General features: G+C 39.8%; 1 protein-coding gene across 5 annotated transcripts in view; it reads left to right on the forward strand.

Moving 5' to 3' along the window:
- oxr1a (oxidation resistance 1a) overlaps window positions 1-13,419 on the forward strand; it is a 139,747-nt gene that overhangs the window by 38,516 nt on the left and 87,812 nt on the right. For 4 of the 5 annotated variants that reach the window (XM_053881786.1, XM_053881789.1, XM_053881791.1 and 1 more), the window contains exon 1: window positions 4,117-4,182. The exons of the other annotated variant lie outside the window; for it this stretch is intronic. In XM_053881786.1, the coding sequence (XP_053737761.1) occupies window positions 4,157-4,182 (26 nt within the window). In that variant the 5' untranslated portion in view covers window positions 4,117-4,156. Of the gene's footprint in view, window positions 1-4,116; window positions 4,183-13,419 lie in introns of those variants that run through there. 5 annotated transcript variants of the gene reach the window in all.

Consider the following 13,419-nt stretch of genomic DNA (forward strand, 5'->3'; position numbering starts at 1 on the left):
TTAAGCTACTGGTGCTGGAGCACAACAGTTGTTTTAAAGTCTGTTTTTTTCTTTTAAAATTAGTTTATAAAAACTCTACAAATATTTGGATTCATACATGGTGATATTTACATTATACTGACTCTGGCTGGAAGCACTTGTTGGATGCATTCCACTTGTACCCCGTGCTGCAAAATTAGTTTGATGCCATGTACATGCCAGACAACTTGTTTGTGTTTCAACCGCGTCCTTGTTAACAAGTTAGAAGGAAAGACATTGTTAATGTTCCCTCTTGTGGTGTTATTATCAAGGATGATTAGCCCACTTCTTCAGTGTTCCTGTCAGAAAAGATGGTAGCAGGGCTCTCATTAAGATCTGAAAACAGACAGTTGATTTTGAGCAGAGTGGTGAAGTGTGGATCGTTGTAGCTCATTAAAACGCACGGCAGACATTTCATCCACATGTTCCTTCCCTGTGGTGCGGAGTCACATGTCCTGACATGATTGGCGGAAGTATCATGAAACGCTGCTCATTCCAATCTTCGTATTAGATAAGGAATATAACCATTGACAATATTTTAGGGATTTTTTTTATTTTTTTTTAATTCCAAACTTATCGTTGGAAGCAGTTGCGTTATCACAGGCATTATTTTATAGCTTCATGGTAATAGCTTTACAACAAAGATGTTGTTGAAGGGACATCTGCTGCCATGGTCTGTTGTAGATCTACTAAAAGAGACTTGTGCAAGTGTTTGCTACAATATTAGTGGAAAATGCTAATTCTGATTCCGCCACAACTGGGTTCTTTGGTTCAGTTTTTATGGTGCATCTCTGCTTCATGGTGGTAGATTATTATGATGGCGTCACTAGAAGTGTCTGCAAATATTCTACAGCTAAATAAATACATTTGGTTCGGAACTATTATCAATGGAGAGTTGCTCATGTCCATAGTGATGTGCCTTTAGCTTAGCTTCGAGCTAACAGGAAATTGTGAACCTCATGCGAGTTCTGGTGTTAGTAGGTGGATGGCTGTTTATTAAATCCAACCTGTCGGGTGTGTATGAAGGACTGTTTTCAGCCACAAAAGTCTAATTGAGATCATCTTTTTGAGTGCATGAATTTGCCAGTGAAGTGACCCAAATGGCACATTCGTCAAACTCCCTGGTCACCAGTCTCTGGAAGGATAATGGCCTCCACAGATGTATAACATCATCCCCAATTTCTGGGATGTGGTTCATGTCTCTTCAATTAGGATCCCTGGTGCAGGCCAGCAGTCTTGGCTTGTGCAGCTTTCTCTTGCTTGGCTATTACAGAGACAGATGTTGAACTAAATGGATGTTTCCCGGTCAACAAAGTTTCAGCTACATCTGTCTAGAAGTCATCTTTTATCACTGCACATCCGATGTAATTCTGGTTTATTACACTCTAGAAACGACTAGCTCACTTCTGATATCTTATCTCTGAATTTGATCATTGAGAGGAGAATTCAAAATAGGATTTTCTTTATTTTTTATACTGGTTTTTACCTATTCAAATAATTCAAATCTTTAGCATGCAGAATAACTTTAAAGTAGATGCTATCAGTAATATCCCAGTTTCCATGTAACAAATGTTTTTCTGTAATGACTGGCACAGTCCAAATGAACTCACTTCTCAATTTTTTCAACTGTAACATGGTGATAATGAAATATCACTTTTGAGTTATTCACTCTGTAGATTTTATGATTACATTCTGGCACTGTCTATTAGTCTCTTATTATAATGTTATCACCCACTTAAATCAACAGTGAGGAAAGAGTGGGCCAATATCTACAATTCAGCAGTTTAAAGAGCCCTACTTTTTGTTTTTCTTTTTTTGTGATGGTGTCTCAGTACCATAACAATGTGAAAGACTGAACCAGCTTAAGTTGTGTTAACTTCTGCACTCGTCCAAACAATCAGGACTGATGCATGAGTCTCTGTAACAACTTATTTTTTAGAGTTTTTAGTATTAACGATACATTTAATGAACAAACGTGCCCTAGACTCATGTTAGCATCCATGTTATTAGGTGCTTTGATGTGATCCTCAGGGGAAAGGTCATTTAGCAAACATGAAGATATGTCTGCATGTGAACTGCCCATTACTCTTTAGTTTCTCATTGCTATGTGTGATGGGTACTGACCACTGCAGTTTGAGGCAGTAATCTCGGTTGTGTAGCTGTTCATCTATGTAGGATATAAAAACTGTCTATTTTCTTTATGCTGTTGAATAGTTTTGCATTCATTATTTCACACAAATGAGATCAGCAGTAAATGTTTTCATTTGACTCGTAGTGGTGGGTAGAGGGCAGTAGCGTTCTAACTGCTAAATCAGACGGCATGATAATGGCATGAGCAACGCTCCTGGGATTGTAGGGAGACATGCCTCTGTCCCACTCTTGGATCTTGAAATGTGGGTGAAGTGTAGCAGGGGGAGGAATGGGAGTCGAGATTTGGGTTAGCTGTGGCCTGGAGGAGGGGGCTGTCACACAAGAGCGGGGCTGTTTGTTCGCAGGAGCTATCGAGAAGGCACATGCATGCAGCCGCCAGGCATGTCCAGTATTGTGAAGATTAGTGTGCGTGTCGCCCCGGGCCAATCATCCTTCTTATTTCGTTTGCGGTCCTGTGATTGGATTGTAATCAATATTGCATGTGCACGTGAGCACGTCTCGGCTTTCCCCTCACTTCACATCTATCTTGCTCAATAACCACCTTTGTGTTTCCAACCGTCTATTTTCTAATGACGTCACTGCTTGGTCACTTTTGGGTGTGTTTTAATTTCTTTTCCTCAGTGACAAATTTGATAATTGAAATGAGCAGAGACCTCTCATCGTCAGACGCAATCCTGATCTGTATGCTTGCAGCGTCGGCTGATTACATCCCGGCTGAGGTGCCATCACATTACATCGGGTGTTAATGCATCAGAGCGAAACTTGTGCACAGTGGGTGCAAACAAGAGCAGAGACAGTGACTCATCACCAGATGGCTTGAGTGTGGTGCATCGCTGCCACCAGGAGCCCTTATGCTTTTACCACATGGCCAGGACCCAAAGTAGCATGCCTCTGGAGCCAGGCCACCCTGGATGCTTGGCTTGGACTAGCACATCAACACATTATATCTACTGACTCAGAACCAGCTAGCTGTTAACTGAAACCTCTTCTTTCCCACATCTAATTCTGGGTCTGCAGGTGGTAGTGGTTGTCCAGGCTTAACTTTGAGAGGTTTCACCATCCAAGTCATGATCTGTGCAACGTGCATTCAAGTGGTACTGTGCAAGAAGTGACAACATTTCCAGGATGTCCTCCACCTCTCACCTGATGTTGCTAAGAAGGATATCAATTGAGTTTGCATGCAATCTGGCTTTTCTCCCTCCGTAGGCATCAAATGTGAACTATTGTCAAGCGGATTTTCCCAGAGTGACACAGAAGTGTTGCATGTGACACTTTAGGCGCTTAGTTGAAGCATGTTTTGCTTCACTTCTGACAGTTTTCTCATGCTGGAGGCATTTTGTCACGCAAAACGAAGTCTGTGGTTGAGGTTCTGTCATTGGGTGGCGCACCTATCTCTCCAAATACACTGTGCGTAAAGCATATAGCCACAGAAGTCTATATACCTCCAACTTTGATGGCCACTATGAGCCCCTCTTGGGTTCGGGGTGTCATACTGAATCTAGTGCTGGACAATATTCCCTAAATTATTTTTTTTTTTTTATATATATTTGTGCTTGTGCAAGCTGTGATCTGTCCTTTTCTATTGTTGCCTATAGAGTAAAGAGTGGCCTGTCAGCCCATGTCACCGCAGGACTCCTCTCTTATATGCGTTTATAATAGTTGTCGTCTTACTTGAGTGGATCTCGGGGTGATTAAAATATTGGAGAAATTTTGGTTAAAAAAAAAAAAATGAATAGGTGCTACTTGTTTGGTTTCGTGAGTGTACAGGTTTCCTGCTAAGGGACTTGAAATTGGTCATTAAGGGCCTGAACCAGCTTGTTCACACTTCCTGTCCGTGTGTCCCGGCTTGCCTGGGACATGCCAGGTGAAAAAACAAGCACTCTGCCGACTCTCCTAATTAGAGGAAGGTCACATGACAGGCCTTTCCATGCGCTTAAGTTAAGCAGTTAGAGGCATCGATTCCATTATTTCTTCTGCACTGGAGTCAATGGAATCTGCTCTGAAAGCTGCTGGGTATGTACTCTTCAATACATTCTCTGAATTGGCCCTAAGCTTTTCGAATCCCAACTGCTGCTTATAAATATGCATTTTTTTTTATCACAGATATAATATTGAGAAGAGTTACTTGCATACACTTTTACCCTGCAGCCCAACGGGAACCACTCCACTGAACAAAAGCTTCTTTTTTATTTACTTAATTATTTACATATTTTCAGCATCTGGATGGAATGTTGTAGAAAATGATGTTAATAAGCATTGAGATTTCTATATGGGAGGATTTATTTTCCTTTGATTCTCAAAGAAACTAGTGGTTTTGCGGAATGTGTTTTGATGGAATTATTCACACAGCAGGTAGGTTTTCAGATGGTGTTTATTGGGAAAAGAGTTAAGCCATCTTAAACGTCCTTTGCAGTCAAACGCAGATAATATTTTCCTCTGTGCTCTGCTCCTACTATTAATAAAATACTGTTTTAGTTTATCCATTCTTTCATTATTAGGTTTTCTTTAAGAAAACATTTTTCCTGACAACCCATGATGAGAATGTCTGCTGTTATTGAACCGTCACGTTGGAATTTTAGCTATAAACCAACAGTTTCTTCATGGTTTACAGGGGTTATAATGTGTTATAAAATTCACAAACTCTCATTGTAATGCATGCATCGACATTCATGTAGCAACAAGCAAGAAGAATATTTTCCTATTCTGATAATTTATTTAACTCATGTTAGTCCTGAGCCAAGAAAACACATTGGTGTAAGAAACATGTTTTAAAATATCTAACACCAGAAATCAGTGACCTTCCCTGATTCTCCCTTCACTGCCAAATCCTACGTCTGCTGTTGGCTCACTGACTGACTGCCCTTGACAAGTTCAGCAACACAGACTTGCCGCCAGTCAAGGTGCACACATTTGTGGAGACTGGACTGTCCATCTGCTAGCGCCATGACCAAGTGCCCCACCAGTCTTATGGGGGAAATGAAGGCAAGAATATCTCTTCACACGCCGGAATTACTTCTTTGTCTGACGTTAATCACATCGTTGTCCTCTGTGTTCTCTTTCATATTTGCCTCTAATCACTTAGAACCATTGATGTGACACTGTTTCATAGAGCAGCGAATCATCTGACAGTTGCAAGCCCAGAGGTCATACATGTATCGGATTAAGCTCTGAATCCAGGGCTTACGTATGTCAAATGAAATCTGTGCCACATGGAGCAGCCATTGTGAGCAGCATATTACCGTTCTTAGAGCTCAGATTTTAAATATAGAATTGCTGCGGCAACTTATGTGTCCCCACAGATTTGCCTCTATGGTCAACGTGGATTGACAGCACTCAGATTGATCGCACTAATTCCCATCTGAAAACTTGCTCGAAGGAAACTGATTAACTGCTGAGTCTTCTTTGGCCAGTCTCAGCACTTGGCCAGGAAGGTCTGACTCTCATGAGGGTAACACTAAAGTTTAGCATTTGAATGTTCACATTGAAACTCTATTTATCCAGCCTTATGATACAACGTTGTTGTCCGTGTGCTATACGTGTTTCACCTGTTAAAAGCCCTTTTTCTGTATTTCTACCGATAAAAACTTGCACTACAGTATGCTCCGCCACAGTTCATGCGAAAATCATTGACTGGAGAATCCATCCATACATGCAGTCATGGTGCACTCTCTGCCCAAACTAATGCGGACTAATCATCATCTGTTGCTGGACTGCGACCACTCTAGAGACGTTACAGCTGAACGCATCTAAAGTGTGCATGTGTTAAGTCTGCAGGGATCATAGGCAGTCAACCACTCACAAAGTGTGTTCAGCACTTACCCTGGTTCTCAGATGTGTGAAAAAATAGCAACTCTAAACACTTGAGAGCTGATGGTCCCCTCTCATTGAGCAAGCGATGGCAACAGTAAAACGAGTGTCATGCTAGTTTGTTACAATGACAGTTTGTTGATCATCACAGCGTGATGGCCCATGCACGGCGGCCGCATTTTTTGTTAGGTTACACTTAAAATATTTTGGTCCAGTTTTTCTGTACACTGTTGTTTATGTCTCCAAATTGGATAAAAACTGAATTGTTTTAAATAAAAATGTCTGAGGTCTCCCAGCCTGCATGGGGCCACAGTTGTCTGTGTAACTTGGCTTATTATACCATCAATATTTTCTCAGATTTTGGTGTTATGCTGGGGATTTTTGAGTCATTCACTTTACTTATATGCTGTTACCTGTCTAAGTGCCTTGTTGCATAGACCTTGTACACATCTAAGATGGTTTGTGGTTGACCTTATTTCCTGCAGATGTCAATCAAGTGTATTGTAGTTTGACTGGACTGAATTTTGTTGAGTGCACGAGTCATTTGCTTATAACCTAATGTCAACCGGTATTTGCCCAAGCTGTGTTATACCCTGTCTACTTCAAAAAAAGACGTTATCATTTTAAAAAAATCAAGTCCATTTTTGTGGCTGTGTTTTTACATTAGCTTCAGTAAATAGCAGAAAGTGATCCTGCGTCAGCTCTTGAATAGTTCCTGCCCTTAATTATGTAAAATGTGATAAATGCTGATAATGCTTCACATGCAGTGTCAGTTTTTTAGGTCGCTTTAGGTCTTCTGTGTGCCCGCAATGTTGTTCTCTGTCAGTTGTGATCTATATTAAACACCAGGGCAACAACTGCATGTATGTGGAGTCAGCTCTTTAGTCCTGTCCTGATATATTAACATCTAACAAGCACTTGTGGCTAGATGAGAGACAAAGAGCTGTTTTTTGCATTTGTAATAAACACTTCACGAGTAGTGTTGAAGGTTAAATAGCAGATCAACCTCACAGTTCTCATGGTTTGTAGCTTTCACTATGTTTATTATCTTCTTTTGCAAAAATGTTCAGCTTGTTACACAACATCTTTATCCACAGGCATTCTGCTTGTTTGCTTGGGTGTCTCAGAAAGTTGTATTTCTGTGTAATTCAGAGGGATGCTGTTTGCCTTCAGATGAGTGTAATCAACTGGCGGTCAATATAGTTGGGAAGAGGGGTTGTGGCACCTAACCTCACAAATGTTTAATGCCCTGAATGAAGGTGTGTGCTGTCTGTTCATATGAACTTCCACTACAGGGCAGAATGAGACCTTTCACTATTGGTGCCGCTTAAATTCTCCACATGATCTATATTCATGAATTCATTAAATTTATTTAGATATCACTATTTAAAAGGACGTATCTTGAAAATGGATAGAGATATAGCCGTATTGTGAATGAGAATCTCCAGAGTGACCCAAAGTTTGCGGTAGAAGTAAATTCACTCAGGTTATGTGCATATTGTGCTGTTGCCAGACTGCGGTCATAGTGAATTACATAACTTTTGCAGATGATTGTGTGATCCACTGGTGATCTCTCAAGCAAATATGACAATGGCTGAGCATCATCGATGTCTATAGTGGGACTATGAGCACCAGCACTGCCTACACCGCGATTCCTGGTGTATTTTGTCTACCACTGTTTCTCTTTTTTTTTGTCCTGCGACCTCCTTCGCAGGCTTGATCATCCCTCCATCATGTCTTCAGGCATGGTGAAGCACCACTTGTATATTCATCAGAGTGCAAATATTCATATGAAGAATCTCAGTCTCCTAGTCAAATGTGTACTCTTGCTGTTTATGCACCTACTACAAATCTCCTTGGTCTCCTCGAAGGGATTGGGTGGTGTTTCCAATCTATATTTACCACCAAACCTCAACAGAAACTCACCCAATTTATACAAGTCTCATATGAAAGGCAATTATTTGTGCCACCTGTTTGTGTGAAATTGTCTTCCAGGGAAGCAAAGTAATTGTTTTTCTACTTAAATATGCTTGTGATGTTACAGTTATTCCGAGAAAGACCACTTTGGAAGAAGAACCCTATTGATTTCCACTTCTAATCAACGTGATGCTCATAATGTACCGGACTGTCTGTTTGTGCTTGTGGGTTTGTGGGAAGATCACTGGGTGAGTGCATGCCTGTGTGTTGGAGATGTCAGCACACTTGTTTGTTTAGCAACTTTGCATTGATGGATTAATGGTGGCAGAGCGGTGGTGCAGAAGATGCTCTCAGGGAAAGCCAGAGTCATGAAAGAAGTAGTTCCACGTCCCGCTGTGCCCGACTCCCCGCATCTTAAATCCCAGCTGGGTGAGTCTGGCACTAGCCTGGCTGTCTGAGTCGGGGTTTGTGAGGCTGAAAGACCATGGTGGGTCGACACGACAAGGACAGAGCAAAGACTTGACCACAGGCGTGCTGTGTTCTTAGTTCCGTGTGTTCTCTACATCAGCTTTTGCTACTATTGGTCACCAGTGGGGGCAGTAAAGGAGAAGGGAAACTGTGTTTCATTGTCACTGGAGGCCAAATCTCATGGGTTTTTTTGCTTTGTTTTTCATATTTGCTTTTGATGCAGTGATTAATAGAGGATTGTTGTGAATAAAGTATGCTTGCAAAATTCAGTTCCACAACTATCAACATCAATATTTGACTGTTGGTGTCTGAGCTTAAGTGCTGTGAGCGGATTCTAAGAACTTTTTAATCTCTTTGCTGATAATGAAACTATATATTACTTTTCATACAGCAAGTTAACTGTGAAACTGAATTTGGAACTGAAGTGTTAGCATCGTTTTACCTTGGTTTGGTTGGTTGTACATTACGATTTCACTTTTTTCATTGTCAGAGTTTTTTAAAATGATATTGGGAGAAAATGATTATTAGTATAGGGGGAAAAATCTACCAATCTAATGAACTATTCCTCTAAAACAATAAACAACATAATACTGATAATTATAGTAGTAATAGCAGAACTGCATGTGGCTGGGCATTACTGAATTTCCTGGGACAACATTTCATTATTAATTTTAGAAAATGATCATTAAGAAACGGGCAGATTTTGTTTCTTCTTTATTCCAACTTTACCTTTTTCATAGACTTTTTGGAACATTTTCTCTTCCACCAAGTTATTACATTTTTTTCTCATCCAAACTGGCTCAAAAAGCAAGCGTCAATGTCGCCTGGTAATAACTGTGAAAAGCAATTTAAACTGATTTAATCATGCCCTATTGGGGGACAGACCTTTGGAAATAACTGTTTGGTGGGCCATGAGCAAAATATGCCGGTCCGTAGACTTCGAGTCCCCTGATGCCTTGGCACACAAAACGGACACAACGGAGTGCATATCTACTCACCACACAGTATTGCATTTTTGTACTATCATCATCATTGTACTCATTAAGGTTGAATTACTCAAGTCAGTACTGCTCTTCACATGAGTTATTTTTACCTGCCATGGAGGCCATGTGATTGTTGCTGTCTGTCTTTTTGCAAACTAGCAAAAATGGATGAATTTTAATGGTGTTCTGGATTACCATCGGAAGTACCTAGACTGGACAAATCTGAATCTAAATATAACAATATGGCTGTGAATGACTGGCTTAGTGGTGGTTGAGTGTTTTTTTTTTTTTTTTTAGTAATTATTCGATTGAGTATCTCACACACACACACACACACACACACACACACACATGTATGTGTGTATATATATGTATGTGTGTATATATATGTATGTGTGTATATATATGTATATATGTGTGTGTATATATATGTATATATATGTGTGTGTATATGTATATATATATATATGTGTGTGTATATGTATATATATATATATGTGTGTGTATATGTATATATATATATATGTGTGTGTATATGTGTATATATATATATGTATGTATATATATATGTATGTATATATATATATATATATATACATATATATATATATATATATATATATATATATATATATATATATATATATATATTATGTTTTGAAGGAATATACTGCAACTGTTTGGCCACATGCAGTTTGCCTCTGCTCTATAGCTTCTTTGTAGGTCTGAGAGAAATGTTTTTGATGCTGTAGCTTGCATGTTTCCAATATGACATAATCTTTATTGTTCCCTGGCCCACACACTTGCTGACACATTCTTGTGAGAAAAATACTGACGGTTTAATCCATAACCCCTCACCTCAGGATGCTTAGCCTCGATCCTCACCCAAGCCACGCTCTAATCCCCACACTGAATGTCAATCCTTTATTTGTGGCGCTTCAATTTTGAAAGCGATGGTCTTGTTTTGTTGGAGATATAAATTCAAATGACAGCAACAATTCGTCATTGTAAATGAAGTAGTTCTCTTCTAGCCACATCTTTTGGATCTGTGTGTTTTGTAAATAAACACATTATGGGAGCATTGAGAACAAATGTTTCCATTGTCACTCGTGTGCTCTTGTTTGCATGTTCTAGGTTAAGGCATTTGATTGACAGGTAACCTAAATCCATGTGCCACTTGTGATTAGCTTTTTGAGCTCATTAGTGCTCCATACGGGGACTGAACTTGGGTTCTAAATTCATCTGCATATTTCAGATTGGCTGAACAAATTTGGGCAGAAGTCACTTCAGACACTGTATTTAATACAAAAATACCTACCATTTCTCAATTGGCATCAATAACTACGTTGGCTCAGTGTACAAATAATGTTTTTTCAATGCAATTCAAGTTCTATTTATACTTGAATACCTAACCTGGCCTGACATGACCTCAGGTGGTTTCCTATTAAAGCAAATTCAATAGCACTGTGGCAGGGATCATAGTGGGGATGAGACTTACTCTCCAACTACGCCACCAGAGTTCACCTCTCGTAATTCATGAAAACAATCGTTTGTCAAAACCTGTCGTCAAAACAGAAGGCGGATAATCTTTTGTCACTGTGTGTGTTGGTGATGCTCTGACGACATGTCACACTTCAGTCAGGACCAGTCTCCCCCACTAAAGGTTGGCACACTTATTCTTTGTTATGCTCTTACAGCCCATGCTGTATCTAGACTTGTCGTGATTCAACCTTCCCGACCTAGGTTTAAGCCTCTTTTGCGCTGAATATTCAATGTTAATTCAATTCACCAAGCACTTGACTCCCATTGCACACTTGTTCGCTGAAGTGCATGGTCGCATAAGGTTTGATGCTGTATGCACAGAAGAATATCTGACAAGAAATAGTTGGTTAAATGTGGAAAAAAAATAAACCAACACAGCTGTCATTATCACAAACACTTGCAAAGCTATCTGAGCACTGACCATCTGTAGCTACTGTAGCAACGCAAACACACGGCTACACCAGCTGTCCACTTTCCCCCAGTGTCCGACTCGCCGCTGCTGCACGGTGACACGCAGGGAGCTGAAAACACACAGCTTTAGTGCATTGCTTGATGAGCTATGACAGAGAATAATGCAATGCTAACAACAATTGTTCTGTGTAGACGTACAAAGGCGAATGTGTGTGTGTGTGTGTGCTAATCTTTGCTGCTGGTCAACTTCTTCCTACTGCGTTGACAGTTGGCTTGGCTACAGAAATAGCTTAGCTCCGGCTCTCTGCTAATGGCTCTATATTTGTAGTTAACATGCCTGGAGATCTGAGCGCGGTTGTCAGGGGGTGCTGTCTCATTGACTGTTTGAATGTTTAAGCCATCAGCCTTGATTTTCTGTTCTCTTTAAAGGGTCAAGTTCAATGTTCATTTTCATTTTGTTCACCTAAATAGGAGGTAAATAAGACAGTTATTTGACGTAGAGAGCGATGTAGACCAGTGTTCCGCAACACATTTTAGACTGACTTGCTCCCAATGACGATGACTTTTTAAATTCTAGGATCATCCGGATATTCAACAGTTACGAACCGGATGTCCTTCAAATGACCATCTCAATTCAAATATATTGCTGGACTTAACCCCACAACAACAAAGCTTGGTGTCATGTGACCATGGCTGACACCCATGTGTACAGTAAACACATTTGTATTCGGGCTAATACCTTAACTCAGAACATATTATACAATCTGATCCTCCATGATGAAGACTTAAATGATTGTGCCGTAGAGGTTAGGGTTTCATGATTGAAACCCCAAACTTCACTTTATGCACTTCGGTGTTTAAGCTACTGTGTAGAGCTTCAACTTGAATGTCATAATCCTGGCGTACTAAAATGTGATCTATAAAATGTGTGAATGTGATTTTCTTTTTTTTTTTTTTAATGGATTCCTTCCTTCTGAATGTTAAGTTGATACTTTGCTTTACTCCCAATTTATTTAGTGGTGATTTTTTTTAAACATTTATATAAAAAATGAATGTATTCATAAATGTATTTCACTTAATTTTGGGACAAAATTAAGAATTCAAAATCATAGTATCACAGTGAAATGCAATATAATATAATGATATAGAACATAAGCAGTGCGTTTTCTTCGTTCTGTTTGCTGTGATTCTGCCATAATTGCTTTGTTTATGACTTGTCAGTCGGCGTACATTCTAGATGGCTCTATAATCTGCAGGGGAATGTTCGGTGGCTGCCGAATAATTCCTGTCTGCCTGATGGCAGGTAAGTGATGTGGAAAGCTGTTATCAGGGTGAGCAGACGTGAAGGCTTTTTGTCGGTTGTTGGTGAAAGGGGTCTTTTCTCTCAGTCACTATCGCAGCACACACTGTGTCATTTTGAACAAGAAGCGAGGCTTTCACGGTTGCCATGAAAAGTCTTCCCTGTGACCTGGAGCTAGCGTGGTGATAATTGTTCACTTCATCGACTGACATCAGCAGCTGGAGTTCAGGACTCAATTGGAAAGTATTTATTGGATTGTGAGCCGCGAGAAAACAAGGAGCGATTTTTCTCTGACGCATACGAGTAGATTAGATGCTGCTGAGCTGGATTCACCTGTCAGTATAATCTAACCAGAAATGAGGAGTGTTGAAATCCGGGGGCAGCAGAGGTCAGTATTCCACAAATCTGTCCACAAGACGATCAATTTACAGACTTTGTCCTGACATGGCTGTTTCTGCACACACCGAAAATTTAGTGAACTGCCCTGCGGGTTTCACAGAATGTTTGCCTTTGTGACATGGTGGGGGTGGATGCAGCCTATAAATAATATCACAATGAATATCGGCAATATTTTAATACTTATCGAGGTGCATGCACATCTCCAAATATAAGTTTATGTGTTATCGTTTTTTCACCTCCATCTTAAGTGATCTGAGTTTTTTCATAAAAAAAAAAAACTCATGTATTATCAAACTTTTTAAAATGTAAAAATATCATCTATAAAGGACATGAATTTATGTGCATTTTCTGAATTAAATCCTTATTTGTTTTGATCAGTGATGAGAATGAATGGCAATGAAGTAAACTATCCATTGTGTAACA

Source organism: Synchiropus splendidus, chromosome 12, assembly GCF_027744825.2.
Source record: "Synchiropus splendidus isolate RoL2022-P1 chromosome 12, RoL_Sspl_1.0, whole genome shotgun sequence".
NCBI classification, from domain to species: Eukaryota; Metazoa; Chordata; class Actinopteri; order Syngnathiformes; family Callionymidae; genus Synchiropus; species Synchiropus splendidus.